The sequence below is a fragment of the Rhineura floridana genome, chromosome 2 (genome assembly GCF_030035675.1).
Source record: "Rhineura floridana isolate rRhiFlo1 chromosome 2, rRhiFlo1.hap2, whole genome shotgun sequence".
NCBI lineage: Eukaryota > Metazoa > Chordata > Lepidosauria > Squamata > Rhineuridae > Rhineura > Rhineura floridana.
In genome coordinates, this window is record NC_084481.1 from 105,809,786 (window position 1) to 105,833,129 (window position 23,344).

Sequence of the window (23,344 nt, forward strand, 5' to 3'; positions counted from 1 at the left end):
ACTCACTATGCCATGCCCCCTCATCAAGCCATATCCTCTCAAGCCCTGTTCTGCACCCTCCTCGGATGCTTTTGCCTGGCTGGAATCTGTCCTTGAACAGTGATAATGCCCCTTAGATGGAGAGTGTGTGCATGTGTGTAGAAGCTTCTGACTTTGGCCATGACTGGAAAGTAGCTGACAGTACAAAAGCAAGAGTCACATTGTTGCTGTGCCCACTTTTGCTTCCAGCCCTATCCCATGTTTGCCACTCACCCCTGCCAGCTTGCCCATGAGGAAACTGGGCAAAAAAAATAAATCCTTTACCCTTAGGGAAGACTGTCCTGAGCTAGAGGGAGCAATGGTCTGCCCACAGAATAAGGTTGCTTCCTAACTTCCTAACATTCTGTGAGCCGAATTCCTTCCCAACAGAGGGACCTTTAAGTTCTAAGGGGGATTTCAAGGTGGCAGGTTCGCTGTGGAAGATGCACCTCCTCTGAGTGAATTCCAACTCTTCATCCATTAACTTTTTTTGCCAGGTCCCACTTGTTATCCCCCACTGTAGATGGAGTGAGGAACTGGAGTTGAAAGATGGTAGCTTAGCTAAAGCCACCTAAGGAGTTTGTGGCTGTCCTGAAGCAGGTTTGAATTGGACCCTTCACATTCTCAGCCACTATACTACTGTGCTGCTACTATATAGCTTTGGAGTCTTGGACACAGATCAGGACCATACTGGCTCAAGATCATTCATATAGATCTTTAAAGGATACCTTCTCTGCTGTCTCACAACACAACCCTAAGCATGATTATTCAGAAGCCCCACAGTGTTTAAGAGGGTTCACTCCTAGGTAAGTATACGTAGGACTGCAGCATAGGAGCTTGCAATCAAAGCACTGAAGTAACAGATAGATTGTGTGTATCCCACAATTCTACATAATTACTGTACAAGGGTGCGATTTGGCATTAGTTGTAGAATTCAGCTTCTGAGAATCTCAGCTTCCTTCCTTCCTAAGTGTGTTTCCAAATGTTTGAGCTGTGAAGATTGGCTCTAAAGTTTGTTGGGAGTGCCTGTCTAAAACTTAGTATCCAGGGCAGTGGGGCACTTGTCTAAATTTCTTGTTTCACTAAAAGGCTAACAAAATTACAGTGCAATCCTGTGCATGCCTCCTCAGAAGTAAATCCTATTGAATTCAGTGGGATTTATGCGGACGTAACTTTGCATATAGCTGCAACCTTAGGCTGTAATCTTATACACACTCCACTGGGAATAAGTCCCACTGAACTCAATGGGACTTACTTCTGAGAAGGCATGTACAGGAGAGCACTTAATTATCTAAAGATAGGAAGCCCGTGCAAATATTGATAGCTTGCATACTTTGTACAGGTTGCAGAATTTAGTGTTCTTAATATATATTTTTAATTAGTTTGACACAATTATTTTAGGGGCCCTCCAGATGACCTAGAGCATTATTGAGCGTTAATTCTGAAATGTTTGCACAAAGCTTACATGGAGGTTAGATTATATCCAGTCTTTATTGTGCATTCGTTTTGATTTGTTTGTGGAGAGGTTATACAACAGTGAAGATTCCTCCTGCATTCATTCTGTTTTGCTTGCAAAATGCTTACACATCTCCCCATTAGATATTTGTTCAACCCACATTCTCTTTGGAATTAAAAAAAAGCAGATAACAAACACGTGCCTCTGATGAAGAGTGTATTTTTAAAGTCTTGCAGCATTTACTCATAATGTTTTGCAGACGGGACACATGCTTCTCACTTTGAAACCAAACAGAGGGCTTTCAGAGCTGTCCCTAAGGAATCAAACAAAAATAATAAGGTCAAACTGAATTGACCCTGAACAACTAAATCAAGTTCTTTTTGGCTTTCATGCATATAATTTTTATAGCACATTATCAATGTTTAAAGCATTTAACATAGACATCTGTGGGGGGGCAGTTGCTCCTCCCATGCTTACATAAATTATAATACCTATATTCCCAGTTTTCATTTTTTTAAAAATAAGTTTCTAGCACTTGTAGAACCTAACATATTAGCCAAAACGGGCATGCACTACTCGCCTCATTTGTTTTGTGAGAAACTAGTCTGCTCATGCCTTTCAGTCTTTTTAGCCAATGAATTTTAAGTCATAGCAGTGATTAGAAAAGCAGATCTAGTCAATTAAATGAAGAGGTCAGAGTGAAATACCCATTGTTGATTCTAGAGCAGGAACTTCTCAGTTTGTTTTTACATATTTTATGCTGGTCTTCCTTGGTAAAGTGATTGCTGCCCCATTAAAAACAATTCAGGTATGCTGGATTTTAGTGTTGCTGTGGTTGAAGAGTGAAGTGAAAGATAACAGCACCGGGGGTTTTTTTTGCAGCAGTCTATTTTTATAACGCAGGCCTTTTCATAACAAAAAAGTGCCTTTTCCCCTTTGAATTGGTAAAGATTTTAATGATTGCAATCCATCATTACTATACCCATATTGTAGGGGGTGGGGTTGTGGCTGAGAAACTGTAGGTTATGCTAGCCCTAGGGAGGAAGGAATTAGAGCATTGTATGACAACCCTGAAGTATAGTTCAGTGTTGTCCTGGTGTGTTGGGGTATTTTAGGGAAATACAGAGGTTGTGAAGTTGATCGTTGCAGCAATACAATTAATTAAGGGCTGGAGGGGGTGAAGGGAGTAAGGGAAAGAATTGTGAGTTTCAGCGGTGAGTGGAAAGATGTTGTCTGAATGCCAGGTATGCCACAGATTGAGGGCTACCTATTGAGAAACAATGGAGGGATTGGCCTGGAATACAAGTTTCTCAGAGGCCAAGTCTACTCTGAGTATGACTTAGTTGGATACAACTCTGAGTACAGTACACCCATTGAAATAATTGATGTGACTAACTTAAGTCAATTGTTTTCAGTGGATCTACTCTGAGTAAGTTGAATACAACTCTGGGTGATGGGCAAGACCTGAGTAGACTTTGCCTCTGAGTCACAAGAGCTACCAGAAATGGTAGACCTGTCCTCCAGTGCTAGTTTTGGATGCTTATTTATGGGGAGTACTTACTTTACTCTCCTCTGAAAAACATTCTTGGGGATGCCCATGGCCCTTCATATAATAATCTCAGTAGCCCTTATATTGCAAGAATATTGAAAGATAGGGCAGAATTCCCATGCAGAGTGCTCAGACAATAATGGTTCACTTCAAGCTACCTAGTGACTTTGTGTCCAAGACAAGATTTGAACCAGGGGCTTCCCATTTTAGAATTCAGTCACAATAGCACAAAAGCTTTCCAGATAGCTCCCTTAGAGAGAGATGCCACTGGAAATTTTTGCTGAGCAACTGTAGCAAAGCCAAGGGAGTGTGTTTCTTCACAAGCATGTGCAAGTATGTCATACCACCCTGCTGCTATGCCTGTCTAGCCCTGTCCAAGCCATTTCTTGTGAGCATTCAGGCTGCCATATACAACTTCTCCAGGGCAGTCGGCAAATGATGTCAATGCATAGCTATTTAGCTGGTCATGCTCGACAAGGAGGAAGCTGATAAACAGAACAGAGGAACATCCACATATCCTAGAGGGACAAAATATCTGTAAAGTCTGGTTCTTGGTTGATATCTTGGCATTAACTGTAAGAAGGCTTCAAATAAATAAATACTAAAACACCCCCCACATCCCATGTTATCTAGTTATGGTGGCAAAAGTTGATATGTATCTCAATGCTGCAGTGTGAGTCAACTCATTCTATTAGATCATAAGCACACACAACACACACAAAGTTGCCAGGACAGACCACTAGTTCTGATCTTTCTTTAAAAGGCAAATCCATGGAGCAAGATTATCTTCTAGTACAAATTATTGTCCATTTACATTTTTTTACAAGCCATGCCAGTCAGAATCCCATCTGTTTTTCTGTATGCTAATTTCAGACTTTTCAGATTGATAAACCTAATGAATCTAAATGAAGGATCATTTACAAAATTCAGCCATGAACCTTAGGCTGGTCACTGTAGAGGAGGAGAACTCTGTACACCACTCCTTGAAGCAAAGGTGGAATGTAAATGAAATAATAAATAAGTAACCAACAGTCAGAGATGGTTATTTCAAATCCATTACTCTAGTATAAACAGCCTCCTGATCAACACAAACTCCAGTAATTCCTGATTATTTCAACCACACCTTCTTTCAACTTTGTTGCATTATTCACAGGTCATAATGTGTCATAATGAAGGACAGAATGAAGAAGTTGAATTCATATTGTGACGTGTAAAAACTGTCTCCCACTTTCCAGACTTGCTGTATGATAAGGCAACTGTGGTTACTTAATCACAAAAACTTTTAGCAACTCTTTATGGATTGCTTAAAGCAGCTGAAAAAGTGATCCACTTCTGAAATAAAGTTCAATCATTTTTGTGTGTATATGTATGGGGAAAGGCAAAGTGCTTCCTTTTATAATTACCTTGCAATATGATACAAGTACTTTGCCATGGCAACCAAGCTCATGAAACAGAATAATGTTGATCATAAGGTATAGGTTGCTATGGTGAGTAAAGCTGAGACTGGCGGCTTCGAATCATCTAGCAAGCAGGGTTCATGTCAGTAAGAGCTCTTGCCAGGATGCACCTGAGATAGGGGTCAAACTAAAAGGCCAGCTACCAACAAGAAATAAATATGGGTATAGTGCAGAGCTGTTTGTGCATGTCTCCATGGCAAGCAATTCATAATTTTCCCAACTCCTGCAAAGCTTAGGCTGAATCAGAAGTCAGAAATATATTTCTTCATTGAACTGGTAAGACGTGTTATGTAAGATTATATTTGTGAATGTGCAGAATCGACTTACTGTGACAATATAACAGCACCTGATTAATATGCAGGCGAGGTGCAGGGTGTAATGCAGAACTGTGTAATTTGGTCTGTGTTGGAATATATAAGATACAGATACAATCCTGGAGATTGTACCACTACAGAGACACTCTTGGAAGACAGGAACAAGTTAATAATAAGCCTGTTTCACATTATTCAGCACTTACAATTCTCCAGAATATGTTTCATACACTGTTGTGATTGGTTGTGACTGTTGTGCAGCCCTTTGAAATCAGTTACCAACTGAAATTAGACAACTGCCTAGCATTTTGCTATTTAGACAGCTATTCAGTACATTTTTATTTCAGAAGGCTTTCCCTTAAGTATGAACTTCCAGACATTCTTTATATTTTGCATTTGTGCTCATGATGGTATCAGAGCAGTTTTACTTGAAGCTGCTTTCAAAACTGCTTGCACCTGCAAAGGTTTTAGGGAAGACACACTGCTTCATTTCCAATCAGTGCATATCCCATAGCTTCCTGTAGAAATCTTGCAACTTTTCATTCCTCAAATATTTGGAATGGGATGTCCTGTTTTTATTGCGCTGTAGGGCAAGTGCGCCCCTCTAGACAGCAATAATTTGGTAACATTGAGGAAGAGTCACCTAACAACTTACAAAGCAGAATGATGAGTAGACAGTCCAGTATAAATCCACCACTAATGCACTATTATTACATTAATAACATGTTGCAAAATACACCCACAAAAATACCAGTCTGGAGGAGCCCCCAGTCATTTTATGGAATAATAGTATAAACTGTTGTATTGTCTTTAGTTTACTGAGTCAGTAATCTTTTGTATTTTATCATTTTATCTTATTTTATTGTACACTGCCTCAGTAACTTTCACTTGTGAAGCGGTTTATAAAATCAAATTTGCCACATGAAGATAATACTTCACGTGTATGAGCTCTCAGCCAGACATTAATGCCAATGAAAAATCTGTGAAGTCTTTAACATGCCACAAGACTCTTTGTCGTTTTTGCTTCACATAGCAACCCTTACAACAATCCTGCAAGGGTGTTCAGTGTTAGCAGGCCATATTTTAGATGGGAGTCTGAAGCTGAGAGAGGCTGGCTTGCCTAAGGCTATCTACTGTATTCATGGCAGAGGTGAGATCTGAGTCAAAGAGTGTTTGATTTACCCACAATCACCCATTGTATTTCCACTGTGAAAACCTAGAGAAGAATATCCCAATGTCTTTCCCTCAAATGCTGTGACCACAAGTATCAAAGCATGAGTTTAGTTTCACGGAAGATAATGTGTACAGTTCTGGTCACCTCATCTCAAAAAGGATATTATAGAGTTGGAAAAGGTTCAGAAGAGGGCAACCAGAATGATCAAGGGGATGGAGCGACTCCCTTATGAGGACAAGTTGCAGCATTTGGGGCTTTTTACTGTAGAGAAAAGGCGGGTCAGAGGAGACACGATAGAAGTGTATAAAATTATGCATGGCATTGAAAAAGTGGATAGAGAAAAGTTTTTCTCCTTCTCTCATAATACTAGAACTCGTGGACATCCAAAGAAGCTGAATATTGGAAGATTCAGGACACACAAAAGGAAGTACTTCTTTACTCAGCACATAGTTAAACTATGGAATTTGCTCCCACAAGACGCAGTAATGGCCACCAGCTTGGATGGCTTTAAAAGAAGATTAGACAAATTCATGGAGGACAGGGCTATCAATGGCTACTAGCCATGATGGCTGTGCTCTGCCACCCTAGTCAGAGGTAGCATGCTTCTGAAAACCAGTTGCCGGAAGCCTCAGGAGGGGAGAGTGTTCTTGCATTCAGGTCCTGCTTGCGGGCTTCCCCCAGGCACCTGGTTGGCCACTGAGAACAGGATGCTGGACTAGATGGGCCACTGGCCTGATCCAGCAGGCTCTTCTTATGTTCTTAACACTCTCACCCATCCACCATCTTGCAAGGATATAATTATTTCAAATATTAGATAAGGTATTTCAATACATGGTGGAAGGTTCACAGGAACTGTGCCAGTTGGGCCAGGGTACATAAAGCAGCATTCTCAAGTGAAATAGGGCAGGAGTTGCAACTCTCCACTATCTGTAGATGATAAATGATATAAAACGACTCAACTGTCAATGAATAGTGCAATCCTATACATGCTTACCTGGGAGTATGACCCATTCAACACAATAGGGCTTACGTCTGAGCAGATGAGGATAGGACTGTGTGTCAAAAAGTGAATGTTCAAGATCCTTTCAAAATCAATTATTCTTTGCATGGCCACTTTCTCTTTATTTAATGTGCTTACAATATTACTGCTCCTACAGAATGAAAAAGATAGGTGTATTTTAATAATGTTGTGGATTAAGCTTTCCTGTTATTCAAAGCCTCCCTTTAGCTTTGGCACAGCTTGTACCCTAACAATTGATTCTGACAAACAGGCAGGCAATCAAGTGAACAAATTGTCTTGGCCACTCAAGTGGTCAATTGTTGCTCACCTGGCAGGAAAAGGTGTCGAAACTTGTTTGCTTAGTCTCTGTCTGAGGTACGACCAAGGGATCTAGACAGAATTTGTCCAGAGGAAAAGAAAGTGTTACCAAGCTGGCTGAAAAAGGTTTTAACTGAATTCTACCTACTAAGTAGAAGCAACTTTTGTAGGATTTTGGCTTGGGATACATATTGTACAGCTTCTTTCTGACTTCCCAGTCCAAAAAACCAAGGCCAGATAACAATTCTTGATTGCTCAACCAGACTAGTTTACCACTACTTAAGCCTTTATTCATTTTTGGTATTCAGGTTATTCAAATTGTGATTTGTCACTAATACTGTTACTAAGCCACCTACAGCGCAATCCTAAGCATGTCTACTTGAAGGTAAGTCCTATAGAATTCAAATATGTATGGCAGCTCTTAAAGTACTTTATAACCCTCCTGTGCTTCCTGTCTTCAGGGACTGCATGCGAGCAAGCGAGAACCAACTGCCTTGTACAGAGTTACAACTATTGGTTCATCTAGGTCAGTATTAACTGGTAGCAACTCCAGATTTTCAGACAGGGGTCTCTTCCAGCCTCACATGGGAATTTTGGGACAGAATTGGTCTTGGTCTTCTTGAGGAGCAGGACAGGAGGAGTGTAACTGTAGTAATTCTCCTGCGCGTCTTAGTGGCTTTAAATACCGTTGGCCATGTTATCCTCCTAGACCATCTCTATGAGTTGGGAGCACTCTTATACAGTAGTTTCACTACTATGTATGGGGTCAGTTCCAGACAGTAGCATTGGGTGACTGTGCCTTGGCCCCCTAGCACAGGTGAGCAACTGATCTGTGGGGTGCCACAGGGCACAATTATGTCCCAATGGTATTTAACATTTACATGAAGCTGCTGGGAGATGTCATTAGAAGTCATTGGGATAAGATGTTACCAGTATACTGATGATTATCAGCTCTATTTCTCTGCAATACCTGAAACAGAAAATGTTGTGCATGTCCTAAATCAGCATGTTGATGCAGTCATGGGTGGGATGAGGGTCAATAAACTGTGACTGAATCCTGACAAGATGGAGCCCCTATGGATGGGTGATTCCCAGATCTGGGAATTGGATTGTGTACCAACTCTCTGGATGGGTTGCATTCCCTCTGAAGGAGCAGGTGCATTTTGGGGGGTTGCTCCTAGACCCATCACGATCACTGTAAGCCCAGGTAACCTCAGCGGCTCGGAGCATTCCATTACAATTTGGCTGGTGCATCAACTTCAATGGATAGGGATAGCTTTGCCATGGTGGTCCATAATACATTAGTTACCTCATGCTTAGATTACTGTCATGCTCCTTGCACCTGGCTCAGAAGCTGCAGCTAGTGTAAAATGCAGCTATTAAGAATGTTTAGGGGACATCCAGCCTAAAACATATTACACCAGTGTTGAAAAATCTGCACTGGCTACCTATTAGCAATCACCAAGCCAAGTTCAAAGATTTGTCATTGATATTTAAAGCCCTTAACAACTTTGGCCCAGGATAGAATCCTAGAATAGTAGAGTTGGAAGGGGCCTATAAGGCCATCAAGTCCAACCCCCTGCATAATGCAGGAATCCAAATCAAAGCATTCCCGACAGATGGCTGTCCAGCTGCCTCTTGAAGGCCTCCAGTGTCGGAAAGCCCACCACCTCTCTAGGTAATTGATTCCATTGTTGTATGGCTCTAACAGTTAGGAAGTTTTTCCTGATGTCCAGTCGAAATCTGGCTTCCTGCAACTTGAGCCCATTATTCCGTGTCCTGCATTCTGGGACGATCAAGAAAAGATCCCGGCCCTCCTCTATGTAACAACCTTTCATGTACTTGAAGAGTGCTATCATATCTCCCCCCAGTCTTCTCTTCTCCAGGCTAAACATGCCCAGTTCTTTCAGTCTCTCCTCGTAGGGCTTGGTTTCCAGTCCCCTGATCATCCTTGTTGCCCTCCTCTGAACCTGTTCCAGTTTGTCTGCATCCCTCTTGAAGTGCGGAGACCAGAACTGGATGCAGTATTCAAGATGAGGCCTAACCAGTGCTGAATAGAGGGGAACTAATACTTCACACGATTTGGAAACTATACTTCTGTTAATGTAGCCTAATATAGCATTTGCCTTTTTTGCAGCCACATCACACTGTTGGCTCATATTCAGTTTGTGATCAACGACAATTCCAAGATCCTTCTCACATGTCGTATTGCTGAGCCAAGTATCCCCCATCTTATAACTGTGCATTTGGTTTCGTTTTCCTAAGTGTAGAACTTTACATTTATCCCTGTTGAATTTCATTTTGTTGTTTTCAGCCCAATGTTCCAGCCTATCAAGGTCCCTCTGAATTTTGTTTCTGTCTTCCATGGTATTAGCTGTGCCTCCCAATTTTGTATCTGCAAATTTGGTAAGAATGCTCTGTACCTCCTCATCCAAGTCGTTAATAAAAATGTTGAAGAGCACTGGACCCAGGACCAAGCCCTGTGGTACGCCACTTGTTACTTACGCCCAGTTTGAGAAGGAACCATTGTTAAGCACTCTTTGAGTATTATTCTGGAGCCAGCTGTGGATCCACCTGATAGTTCCATCCAGCCCACATTTAGCTAGCTTGCTAATCAGAATATCATGGGACACTTTGTCAAAAGCTTTGCTGAAGTTGAGGTATATTATGTTCACAGCATTCCAACAGTCTACAAGGGAGGTTAGCCGGTCAAAAAATGAGATAAGATTTGTTTGGCAGGATTTGTTCTTCATAAATCCATGTTGGCTCCTAGTAATCACTGCATTGTTTTCAAGGTGCTTACAAATTGACTGCTTTATCATCTGCTCCAGAGTTTTTCCAGGGATTGATGTTAGGCTGACCGGTCTACAGTGCCCCAATTCCTCCTTTTTCCTTTTTTTGAAGACAGGAACAGCATTAGCTCTCTTCCAGTCATCCGGCACTTCACCAGTCCTCCATGATTTCACAAAGATAATAGACAGAGGTTCTGAGAGTTCTTCAGCCAGTTCCTTCAACTGGCCTCCTACCCTAGTACAGACCAAGAGATTCCCAATGGTCACTCCACAACCAGTGAATTGTTAACTTGATGCCAATGTAGAGGCAGGAATTCTTGGTGATGGCATCCACCCTCTGGAATGCCCTTCCTCAGGTGCTGTTTTCACAAGATGGAGACAGTTAATGAGGTTTAAATGCCTCTTAAAACTCATATGTTCACTGAGGCTTACCTGGACAACTCTTAATTTGTCATTTTTTGTTGTGTGTACAGCTCAGCTTTATTTGTGACATATAGTTTCATTTTATTTTTAACTCATTTCTGGAAAGTGTGTTGAATGTATTTTTATTGTTTTTATACTTAGAGATTTTTGTTATATTATATTAAGCAGTATAATTTTTATAAATAAAAAAATACCCGGAGATGCCAGGGATTGAACATGGGACCATCAGTATACAAAGAAGACACCCTCCTCCAGGGGCAGGGAAACATTTTCAGGCTGGGAACCACATTCCTTTCCAGACAACCTCACAAGGACTATTTGCCAGTGGTGGGCAGGACCAGAGACAAAAGTGGGTGGAGCAACAAATGTGAATTTTACTTTGGTACAGCAGGGTAGTTTCTACATACAGACTCATACATCCCTCTCTATCCTTCATCCAGACAAGCAAGAGGCACTATCAGAGTTAAACGACACATTCTAGCCAGGAAGAAGCACTCTGGATGTAAAACAGGGCGGTGAGATGTGTGGCCTGGGGAAGAGATCTGAGGGCCACATCAACATGCCTGGAGGGCCACATTCACCTCCAGGCCTAAAGTTCCCATTCCTGATTTACCCCATTTCTAGAAACTCCTAGAAAGTCACAGTATATGACTGGTGGCCTGCATTTGACTGGATGAGCTACAAGTTGTATAGGTTTGGCCCTATACCAGCTTTCATCAAACTGGTGCCGTTCCCGCTATTTTGGACTCTGCTGGCTGGGGCTGATGGAAGTTGTAGTACAAAACAGCTGGAGGGCACCAGATTGTTAAAATCTACCCTATACTTTGGAGAGCTAGCCCTACCGCAATGTCCTATCCTTCACAGTTGTATAGCTTTTGGACAATTGGCGGCACCTACCCTGTGGAACTCCCTACCCTTAAATATTAGACAGGTGCTATCTCTGTTATCTTTCTGGTGCCTATTGAAGACCTTCCTCTTTCAACAAGCCTTTTAAGCTGAGACCTTATCCCAGTCTGCTTTTGTGTTGGAATTGCTTTTTAATATGTTTTTAAACCTTTTTTTAAAAACAATATGTTTTTAAACTTTTTTTTTAAGATGTCTTCAAAGCTTTTTAAAAAATATGTTTTTAAAGTTGTTTTGTTTTAATATATTTTAAAGCCTGTTTTTATTATGTTTTAAAGTGTTTTTAGGGCTTTTGTTTGCCGCCCTGGGCTCCTGCTGGGAGGAAGGGCAGGATATAAATCAAATAATAAATTAAATAAATAATTGTCTTAATTCTCCATCCTGCTGCAAAATTCCTACAAGACTTTTGACATATAATATCCTTTGTAGTAGATCAGGGAGTGTTGTAACCCCAAAAAGATGAAGCAAATGAAGTTCACTATTTGCTTTGAAAAACCTAAGCCAGTTTCTTTTGATCAGCAAAGTTCCTCCACATGAAAAGAATGTTGTCAATTCAGGTGATGATTGGATTGATGCCCCTTATAAAACGTATGACTAAGATGCTCATCTGATGCTGCTGTACTAACACTGAGTGATTTCCCAGCACTCATTAGTAACAGTTTTTACAAGAAAAGAAAATATTAGCTATAGTTTCCTTGCAGTAAGATCATCATAGCTTACTGGCAAAGGGATTTTGGAGTAGCTTATATGATCACAAAGAGAATTAAATGAATTATGGTTCTGTATTCTGTACATAATATAATGTAGAAGGAGACTAGGGCTTCTGGATTCCCATAAAAACAGATGAAAATGTGAATTTCAGACTTGACATCCATGCAATATTAGAGGAATTTAGCGTGGTATTATGAGAGTGTCAAATGGAGTCTATTAACCAAATATTGCACTTATTCTATACAATGCAACTTGGAGCATTTAACCATGTGTCTCTTTCAGCCTCAGCAATACTGTGTGTTGTTTCAGGCTATTATTCCCATTTTACAGTTAGGGAATTGAGGCTAAAAATAATGACTTGTTCAAAGATACCCACCAAATGCATTCATGACTTTTCAGTTCCAGTCACCTAGGCTCTAGCCAACACTTGTCCAACAGGACTATAGGTACAGATAAAATCAGATGCTCAAGGAAACTGTCCCAAACGACAGCCGTGAATGTTCCTTCTTGGGTATTATGAGCTTAGGGTTGTATTAACAACTATGTTAAGTATTCTACAGAATTTGGATTCTGCTGTGTTTTAGACAATTATAGCAAAGGTCTCATTCTATAGAACCATCAACTATCCATCTCTGGTTCCCTGGAATGGAAGTAGTTTGCTACACCAGATTCCTTTACATTTCCAACAGCTCAGCAGCTGGTGAACTCACACAGAATTTGACAGGGAAGCTGTAGCCATATTCTCAGCCCTTCTGTGTGTTTTAAATATTGAGAAATGTCCTCCCAATATTTCAATCAAACTAAACCCAAGCAGGGGCATAAACTATGATATGCTGTAGATGTTGTTTGAATCCTAATGTCTAAAGCAGGGGAAAATACTAAAGGCCAAGAATATATTGTGACATAAGCCATCATTAACAAGAATCCACTTTGACAGATCCATGAAGTGTTAGAGGGCAGATTTACAGAGAGAGAGAGAGAGACAGAGAGGTTTAAATGGAACTAAAAGCCATAAATTAAACATAAGGTCTACCACATTTCAAGAAAAGAAACAAGAATGGAGGCCATTGGTGTAGTGGCAAAGTCTGAAGTTCATGATGACCACCATTGCCACACCCTTCTAAGACTACATAGAATCATAGAATTGTAGAGTTGGAAGGAGCCGATAAGGCCATCGAGTCCAACCCTCTGCTCAGTGCAGCTGATTGAAGCTCTCAAGGTCTCTAGTACATTTGATTCTTATGAGTGGAAACACCAGAATTGACCCTGGCACCGTTCACATTTCAAACCATGTTTTCCGCTACTGAATCTCTTCCCTATGTAGACTATAGGTGCTGAGCCTAGTAAACAGTTATATTTGTATTTCCATTCCATAGCACCATTAAAAATCACATATTTCTTTCATTCACAATTATCCTACCATACTTCATTTATCTTCAGCAGGCTTCACTTTCCAAGTTTAAATATACTCAGGAGAACAGTCTTATTTGGCATTGCCTTGCTTTTAGAAATTACTAATTGTCAAAGGAAAACTGCCACCAATTAAATAAATCTTAGTTGATCAATCCTCTGAATTTTATGTTTATCTATGCTGTGCATAAAATGTGCATGTAAATAAAAATGGTAATTTTGAAGGCAAGGAATTATCTTTAGAAGTGCATAGTGTGTCCCAGCAGGCCCCACTGTAGAAGAGGATTTGACTGAAAACGAACATTTTACTAATGCTGACATTATGACTTCAATACCAACCCAGCTTTTTCTCACTCCCATCCCCTCCTCTTCTAACCATCCAGCCTCATTAAGAGCTCTGGTAGGCTCAAAAGGTTGCATATAATTTTGTAGCATTAATTGGAAAGGAATCGTGGAAAATTTTCAAAAGAAAAGTGGCAGTTTTAACCCTTGAGCGTAGCTTATTTGGTGGGTTTCTGAGATACATTTATTTATTTGGCATGCAGACTGGCAAGTAACATCCCAGAAAATGGCATAATTGCCCCTGCTGTAATATAAGTGGTGACGCTTTTTCCTTGCCCCACTCCACTACTGATGGAAGCCTGCTAGGAGTAATTCACTGAGCATGCATGCATGCACAGATTTTAGTTGCAAGAAACAGCTGGATTTTCAACACCTCATAAGCAACAGAAACCTACCATGCAAAAAGATGAATATATGTACAGCCAGTACAGGAACAATGTTATATCCTGTGACATCACTGCAATGCACCTGCAGCCAATCTGAGGCAAGAAGACATACCTACAAAACAAACAACACTTGTGAGCTCCCCTTCCCACACCTTCTGTAAGGTTATTGATGGCTCTGGGAGGCTTGGAGAGCAGATCCCTTCATGAGCCCAGGAAAACTAATAATATACCCAGTCCTCTCCAGTGGGCAGTGGCAGCTGGTGGTTCCATGTCAGTGGGGCAGTGGAATCCCCCCCATTTTAGTCTGAACTTTTAATGAGCTGTCCAAGGGCTGAAGGTGCTGCCTGTGGGTCTCATGGCAGATAGTCCTATCAGGAAGGGTAGCCATCATGACCAAGCCATACAACTGGCTTCTTCAATGAACTAACACTGAATTTCTGAAACTCATCCCACATCAATAAGTTTTAGCCAATGAGAAGGTGTTGGTTTTGCTTTCTCATCCTTCTTCTGCAATGAACTGGCACATTCTAAAGAAAAGTATCCAGTCCTCAGCCGCTTACATCACATATCATTTATTCTAGAAAACCCTAGTACAGTTTAGAGCCTTTGGTGCTGAATTATTAAGCAAGTGGCTTTGTAAAACTCTTTCTATCCTTATTCCTGGCTAAAATCCTTACAGCATATGCATTGCTGCCTAGTAGTTCTAATATTAGTTTTATCTTTTTTATTTCAAATATTTCTATGCCACCTTTTAGGGCAAAGCCCTCCCAAGACAGCTCACATACTTAATAAAACATTATTGATTACATTTATACCCCACCTTTCTTTTCATGATAGAAACCCAAGGCAGCGTTACGTATGGTTCCCAGATGGTCTCCCATCCAGGCACTGACCACACCTGACCATGCTTACCTTCAGCAGGGTGCTGGCCTCATGTGCCTTCAGATCATAGCTTGGGACATTAGAAGTAAAACATTGCATTAAAACTAAAACAGCAGTCTAATAACATACCACTCAGCACAACACTAAAATCAAACAATTAAGAGGAAAATAATGTTAAAACCAGCAATGTAAACCACTAAATACTCAAACTCAGTCTAATACCTCAGTTAAAAGCAAATCCAAAGAAATAAGTAGTCAAGGCCAGCTGACAAATTTGTAAAGGATGGGACCAAACGTATATCCTTTGGGAGAGAGTTCTACATATAGGGAGGGCACCACTGAGAAAGCTGTGTCTCTGCTGCCTATCAGCCTAACTGATCTTGATGGCATGCCCATCTTAAGGCCCAGGCAGGTTCATACGGTGCAGGCCAAATGATTCATTTCATACCAAATTTTTGCACCCTTTCCCCATAAGATCCCTATTTAATACAACAGGTATCCCCAGTTCCACAAAAGTCTATGGAACAGATTCCAAGACACAATGAACTCCCTGTTATTTCAAAGATTTCCTCCATTGGGCAAGATACTCCCTTTGTGCTCCTCATTTCAAGGTTATAATTGTTTCTAATTTGAAGAATTCCTGTCTCTACTTGTTATAAGTACAAGCTCTGGGACCAACACTATAGCAGCAGTTTTTAAACATACAGTATTTCTTTTTCTTGTACCGATAAATCTCATTCCCAGCCGATTTACCCAACACAATGGCAAATAGCCTGCTGAACAAAAATGTTTGTTATGCTGATAGCATTAAGTCAATACCCACCAAAGGACCAATCATCAATCTTGAGGTAAAAATTATTTCAACCAGAAATAACACCACTCTTACTGATTTCCAAGAAAGCATGCTTAGAGTTACAGCATTCATCAAGGCCAGACAAAGAAATGTTGGTGGAAAATGCAAATTATTATAATAATAATAATTATTAAACCACCTCACTTGCACATGCAAATATGGGGCACAATCTACTTGGAAGTTTGCCTCATTAATTTCAATGAACCTGTGGCTGGAGAACTTTCAGTGGATTGGGCTTCATTGGTCCAGGGACTACAAACCCGTGATGGGTGGGACCAGACGCAGATATGGCCAGGGAAATGGATGCGACTCTTACCTTTCTACAGTGGGGTGTACTTTAGCCATGCAAAAGTACCACACACAACTCTCCACCATCCTTCCATGCAAACAAAAGTTCAAGGATTTCTTCCAACCCTTCGGAGGATATGGCATGTGGGAGGGTGTGTGGCCTGGCGAGAGCCCTTAGGGCCAAACAGTGAGATCTGGAGGGCCACATTTGGCTGGTAGCCCTGTGGTTTCCTCACACCTGCTTTACTTCATGGTAGGGCTGCTCCCAGTCTTTGTCACTGTTGAAAATTATTTAGTCTATCATAGAGGAAAGCTCTGATAGCATCAACAAGTACCCTGAACACGGCCCTGCATGTGACCAATCACTGATTTGCAGCCCTTTGAAGACAAAGCAACTGAACAATTGCTGTTTTCATAAGGCATAATTATGTTTAGTGATGCCTATGAAGGGGCGTAATGAATGTAGATTAATTAACGAAACTGAGACAAATAAAGTATACTCATCTCAAGAATGCTAAATACTTTTTTTCTAATTGTGTAATGTGTACAGCTTTTGGAATTTTTATACTTCTAAAAAACAAGAGAATATGCAGTTAAAATAAAGGCTGTCAAATATATTTTGGATCATTCTACATATTAACAGTGAACTCATTCTCCGAGTGCCAATCCTTATGCAATCAGAATGGCACCATCCACACATGAGAGCAAGCTATCGGCAGGCTTGAGGGAGTGCCAAGGTTTGACGAAGTGCAAAGCAACTCTAGAAAAACCCCTATGGGGAATTAAACCCCCCAAATGGCCCAATGATGCTTAGTGGGCAAGGAACACTGGGTGGGAACTGAGGGGGGAGGGGAAATGGAATAGAGTATCCTGGATATGGGCATGGCTGAATAACCCCAAACAAGACCAATCACACTGTGACATTTTGTGATATATCCCACTAGCCGGATCCTGAATTCTGGTCTCGTGTAATCACATTCCAACAGGCCCAAGTCTGTTATTCCTTCTGTCCCAAGAGCTGTTCCTGATCCTTGGGTATTTGGGGAGAGTGAATGAAGCCTATGCCTAATATTTAATCATGCTATAGACAAAGAACGAAAGAAAATAACACATGCTTATTTTTTAGTCACTACCTGCTTTCATCTTAAAGTTTTTGATCAGAACTGGCCTTTCAGGCCTCTAAAGCCCCACCTATCTCATTTGGTCATTTTAGCAGGAAATATTTTTTGTCCTTTGTTGCAGCTCCAGAGAGAATTTGCTTAATCATCATACAACTTCACTGTCTACAGATCTAACAGGTTTCTGCATTCCCTTGGAAAACACCTCCCTGTAGTATTACACAGTGACAATAACTCAGAGCATAAATGACTCCTTCAGGATGCTGTGCAAGCAAGTTACACACACACACACAAACAAGAGGAAAAAACCATATTTTAATGTTTGTGAGCACTCTGAAAGAGTTGTTCAACACACCCCAGAGGATTCCAGTATGGCTTGGCAGTAACACCTGCACAAGAAATTATGTGCAACTTTACTAGGAGATTTCTGCTCCTGTAATACTATAAATAGGGCTTACAGATTCAATTTTTCATATTACATTTTTGTATATGCAGGCATCCATGTATGTTTGTATGAGCAACCACAGCAGCATATTTGTTTCTCTAATGCACACCAGAAAATGGGCATTGTGCAAAGATTGGCTTCCCAACTGGTTTGTGCACCATATACATATGAAAAATACAACTGCAGCCTTTCATATTGAAAAATATATACATAAATGTGGACATGTGTGTTTCATTTGAAATTATAAGTGAAACGTGACATGCATATCACACATATGTGTAACTTTTTCCCAGAGCCTTTCTTACCAGCTTTTTTCCTGTTCAAAAGCACTTGCCCCACAGGTGCTTTAAAATTCAGAGCTTGGAAAAGTTACTTTTTTGGACTACAACTCCCATCAGCCCCAGCCAGCATGCGCTGGCTGGGGCTGATGGGAGTTGTAGTCCAAAAAAAGTAACTTTTCCGAGCTCTGTTTTCTTCTGTAACCTACTCATATACTTCTCCCCCTGGAGGCAGCAGTCGTGGTTAGGCAATGTCCTTGATGAATCTGAACTGTGGGAGAGGATAATAAGCAAAAATACACGGTGCGCATGTGGATGACACACAGCAGGTTCTTTCAGAATCCACAGTTAAGAACTTCCTGTAGAAAAATAACAAACATACAACCCCTTGATTTAAAGGTGTGATCCGACTGCATACTTATCTGGATTGCGACTATTTCGCCATTGCATCAGTGCAAGTTTTTTTCCTGAGTAAACATACTTCAGATGTGACCTGCCTCTCACACAGCGCACTACCTTCATACAACTCCTTCAGGTCAGGAACCCTAACTAAACAGCGCGATCATCCCACGATCCGTGTTCGCACTTCCTCCTCTTATCACAAGCAGGCAGACGTCGTCGTAGACGCTTCACGCCGTCAATCCAGCCCCAAGGCGGCGACTGGCTGCAGGGCCTCCGTACTCATGACTATGTAATAAGAGTATTCAAATTAAGTAGTTGCCAGGGTAACCCGAGGCCCTGCTGCTCACGCTAGACGCTGGAAGCACCTGAATAGGCAGCGCGGATCTAAGAACAGAGAGTTTATGGCGTCTGAAAGATTATCTCCTTCGCTGGGACTTTTTGGTGGGCGTCACTCACGAGGCGTTCCTTCTCTTTCTTTCCTCTTTTTGGGGTGTGTGTGTTACGGAGTCTCTTCCCATCTGCTTATTGCTGCAGGCAATAAGAAGCCGGTAGGAGAGTGACCCCATCAGGTAGGTGACCCTATAAGCAACGGGAGCGTCCATCCCCGAGGGGGTGAGAGGTGGGAAGGTACAAGAAGCTGGACCCCACCCCATTTCACACTGTTTAACAACTTTCAATTTCAGTCCTATTTTAAGATCTCACCCTCTTACTTGGAAGCTTTGCCCCTAGTCCAAGACGTGAAGAGGGAAATGTGCTCTGCATATGCTCAGAAGCATGCATCCTATTTTCGGACTGAGTCTAAAACTTCATTACTGTGATGGGCCTTTGGCCTGATTCAGCAGGGCTGTGCTTATGTTCTTACTTTTAACACGCTCATTGGAGAGCAGCCCCACTGAACACAGTTGGACTTACTTGTGAGTAAAGATGTGCAGTATCATACACTGTTGAATTCAGTTGGACATAAATCTGAGTAAACCTCAATAAAATTAGGATGTGTAAATTACATAGCATAAGAAACACATTTTGGGGTATTTGTAGCATTCACTTGGAAAACAGAAAGTTACTGAGTATGTACCTTTAAAATTGATATAAATACTACAAAAAAGATTAATACTATAATAACAATTGGTAATTATTGCCCATTTTGCAATGTGGTGTTATATATGAAGCAATAATCATCCAGAATAAGAAGGCATGTTTCTGGATAGAAAACCATGTCTGAAAATCATATGTTTGTTTTCAGATGCTGAAAAAGCAATCTGTACTAACAGCAGATGCATAGCTTGAAATACCCCACTTGTCTATAGAACTTATTTCCTATACTTCCTATGCCTTAGACTGCCATTCTGTATATACATACCAGGAAATGAGCTCCACTGAATTCAGTGGGACTTAACTTTCAAATAAACTTGCATAGGAATGGACTTCTTGCTCTTTTTGGAAATAGATTGTGATCATGGTCATGTTGGACTTTGAGCCTTATTCAGGAAGTTGCCTCTATATTTTAATAAAATGTGATCTGAGTAGCTGTCTATCCTGGTTTAATTCCAAGTATTTTGGATTCAGGTAGAATCTTAAGCATACATACTTGTTAATAAGGATGTTGGAAATAGTAGGGCTTACTTCTAAGTGCGGGGACACCTTTACCTTTACCTTTACTTCCAAATAAACATGTTTATAGTTGGGTAGCAGCTTTTGTTTACCTCTTATCAATGACAAAGACATTTTGGTGCTTGCAGTTCAAATAGCCACAGGCTGCTCAAGCAAATAAGCCACACTCTAAAAGTAAGGTAAACACCCACGTCCTTTTTTTGGGTCACTAGTCAATCCACTCTGTTTAGAGAGTCCTTTCTGACCCCAAATTTGGCATCAGTTAATCTGGATGATCCAACAATTAATATGTTTGAAATAACTTAATATTTGTTGTAGGTTTTTTGTATTTTGTATTTTTTTTTACTGATGTGCCTTGACAGCTACCTGTCCTTTCATCTAAGAATTCTCTGTCCGTTAGCAGTTTTTATCTTATTTATTGCAGGAAAAAAATATATTTCAAGAAGATAAACAGTAACAGCAAATTAAACCAGTTTACCAGATTTGCTGTTGGAGAAAATTGAATAGATGACATGACAAATAAACAGAAATGAATAATAATTTTAAAACAGCAAAAATGTTACAGAAATATGGATAAAGACAGACAGAAACCATTGCACTTGTGACTCAAAAACCAACTTTGTGCAAAGCCCAAAATATATTTGACATAAATACTTACCAGCATATTGATGAAATTGCCATTATGACCAGCAAGAAGAAATAACTGGAGGTAAATACAATTTGGGGAATTCTGGATAAATACATTAGTAATGAGGCCACTGCCTTCACATAACTTATACAAAGTAGTTCTCATACTGTATTATTTATTGTTGTTTCCAAAATGCAAAAAAGTTTCAAAATGCATATCATATTAAATTATATCATTTAAAATGTATGTTTGCAAAATGGTGCTAATCCTTGGATTCTGAGATAAGTTAACTGAAATTTACAGACGGAAAGCTTACTTTACCATACAGGCATTCAAACAAATCCACTTAAATGCAGCCATTATGGAAATGCCCCTCAGATGTTTGGGCTAAAAGGCAATGATGGAAAACCTGTGGCCTTCCAGATGTTGTTGGAGTCAAACAGCCCCAGGCAACATGGCCAATGGTCAGGGGTGATGCAGGGTTGAGAGTTCAGCAGCATCTGGAGGGCTACGGGTTCCCCATCCCTATTGTAGGACTTGTTCATACAATGGAGAAACATCACTAAAGTGTCTACTGCATGGTAAACTCATAGTAATTTACAGCTACAGTATTGCAGGATCCCACAGACCAGGTGAGGAAAATGAAGAGTGTGCATGCTTGACTTTTATGCGTTGAGAACCTATATATGTTACAGCAGATCACCTGAACAAACCTTTATAATTTGCTCTCTTCATTAGCCCTGAAATGGAACAATATGGGTGTGAGGAGGCTATGCTTTGTTGTTGTTGTTGTTATTTAATTGGACTTCTTACCTGCCCTTCATTATAAGGGGTCCTAGGGCTGGTTATACAGATCCTCCATGGCGCAGAGTGGTAAGCGGTGGTAACGCAGCCGAAAGCTCTGCTAATGGCCAGAGTTCGATTCCAACGGAAGGAGGAAGTCGAATCTCCGGTAAAAGGGGTTGAGGTCCACTCAGCCTTCCATCCATCTGTGGTCGGTAAAATGAGTACCCGGCATACGCTGGGGGGTAAAGAAAGGCCGGGGAAGGAACTGACAATCCCACCCCATATATACAGTCTGCCTAGTAAACTTCGCAAGACGGCACCCTAAGAGTCGGGAATGACTCGCACTATAAGTGCAGGGACACCTTTACCTTTACCTTTAGGGCTGGTTATATCATTGTAAAAATACGATATTAAAACCAGTTAAAACAATTTACAATTGGAAGAATAGGGTGGATCCTAAAAAAACAACAAGTCAGGTGTCAAAGGCCAGGGTAAAGAGGTGCATTTTCAACATGCAATTAAAGCTATATAATGAAGATGCCAGCCACATCTCTGCAATGCTGTCAGCCACCCATACAGAGATAATAATACTGACCTACCTCATAAGTAAATGTATGTAAGATAATGTATGTGGACTGTTTTGCATGTGCTAAAGCAATATATAGAATGTATAGTGGTTAATAAATAGAACCCTGGCCTGCTATGTCCAAAATATCCAAATTAACATTCCTATTCAAAATGCAAAGACCTAATAGGTTTGGTTCAAGAGAAAGTTTGGATAGGATATAAATAAAGAGTATGTGAGGAATAAGTCCCCACAAACGAGGAACAATGTATTTTGGGAGATTCTTCCACTGGTGTAAGTGCTGTTGATATGAATCCTGCACCTCCTGTACTGATCCTTGGGATCAACCCTGTCTGCGTTGCAGAATGGTGGGAGATCATCTGAGGCTGAATACTAGTGCAGCTTGTAATGTATAGATTATATTCCAGGTCCTTGAAACTTGATCTGTACATTTTGTGTTGTTAGAAGTGATAATTATCATGGATATGGGATAAAAGCAGTGTTCCCCAACTATTCCATTGACCTAGTTGATTCAGTAATCTTGCCTTTAGAATATCCTTCTATTTAGAATATCCTCCTAGTGTCCCTCCTTTTCCCATCGGTGATGTCTGTAATGGATTGTACTTTAATGAAGAGTAAAGTATAGAGAAGTTCCTTGTGACCATATCATAATGGTCTTCTCATTTCTGGAACATTCCTGACACTTGGTGCCAAATGTTGTAGATCTGCTTCCATCTGTGTTTCACCAATTTCCAGAGTCCCCCCCTTTTTTATCAGCAATCTCTACCAATTTGTCCAGGCCTTGTAGCATGAATTACTGTCTATCTTGGAATTCTACAGACTGCTATAGAAAGACTACTTACAATTACATTTTTAAGTAGTGTGAGGCCATAACTCAGTGATAGAGCATCTGGGGTCCCAGGTTCAGCCCCCAGTATCTCTAGGTAGGGCTGAGAGAGACTCCTGTCTGAAACCCTGAAGAGCCACAACCGGTCGGTGTAGACAATACTGAGCTAAATGGACCAGTGGTCTGACTCCATGTAAGGCAGCTTCCTATGTTTCTTTTAAGGTTTTATTGACTTCTATTTAATCTTTACTATAAAGTACTGCCATTTGTTTTAAAATAGCAGAACACATTCTGGCTATTTTCCCCAGAACGATTTTCTCCTTAGAAGTACTTCAAGAATATGAGAGAGAATTTCTGCTACTACTTCTCCTTCTGTAAAGAGATCTGGCCA

At 40.7% G+C, this 23,344-nt stretch overlaps 1 protein-coding gene across 4 annotated transcripts in view; it reads left to right on the top strand.

The window, feature by feature from the left end:
• The first annotated feature begins 18,678 nt into the window (after positions 1-18,678).
• LRRC56 (leucine rich repeat containing 56) overlaps positions 18,679-23,344 on the top strand; it is a 75,738-nt gene continuing 71,072 nt past the window's right edge. Inside the window, exons 1-2 of one of the 4 annotated variants that reach the window (XM_061609990.1) lie at positions 18,689-19,085; positions 20,552-20,836. Coding sequence is in view for 1 of the 4 variants with exons in the window: in XM_061609988.1 (XP_061465972.1) it covers positions 18,918-18,957 (40 nt within the window). In the remaining 3 variants the exon portion in view is untranslated. Of the gene's footprint in view, positions 19,086-20,551; positions 20,837-23,344 lie in introns of all 4 variants that reach the window. The other 3 variants (XM_061609992.1, XM_061609988.1, XM_061609991.1) reach the window with 3 other exon arrangements.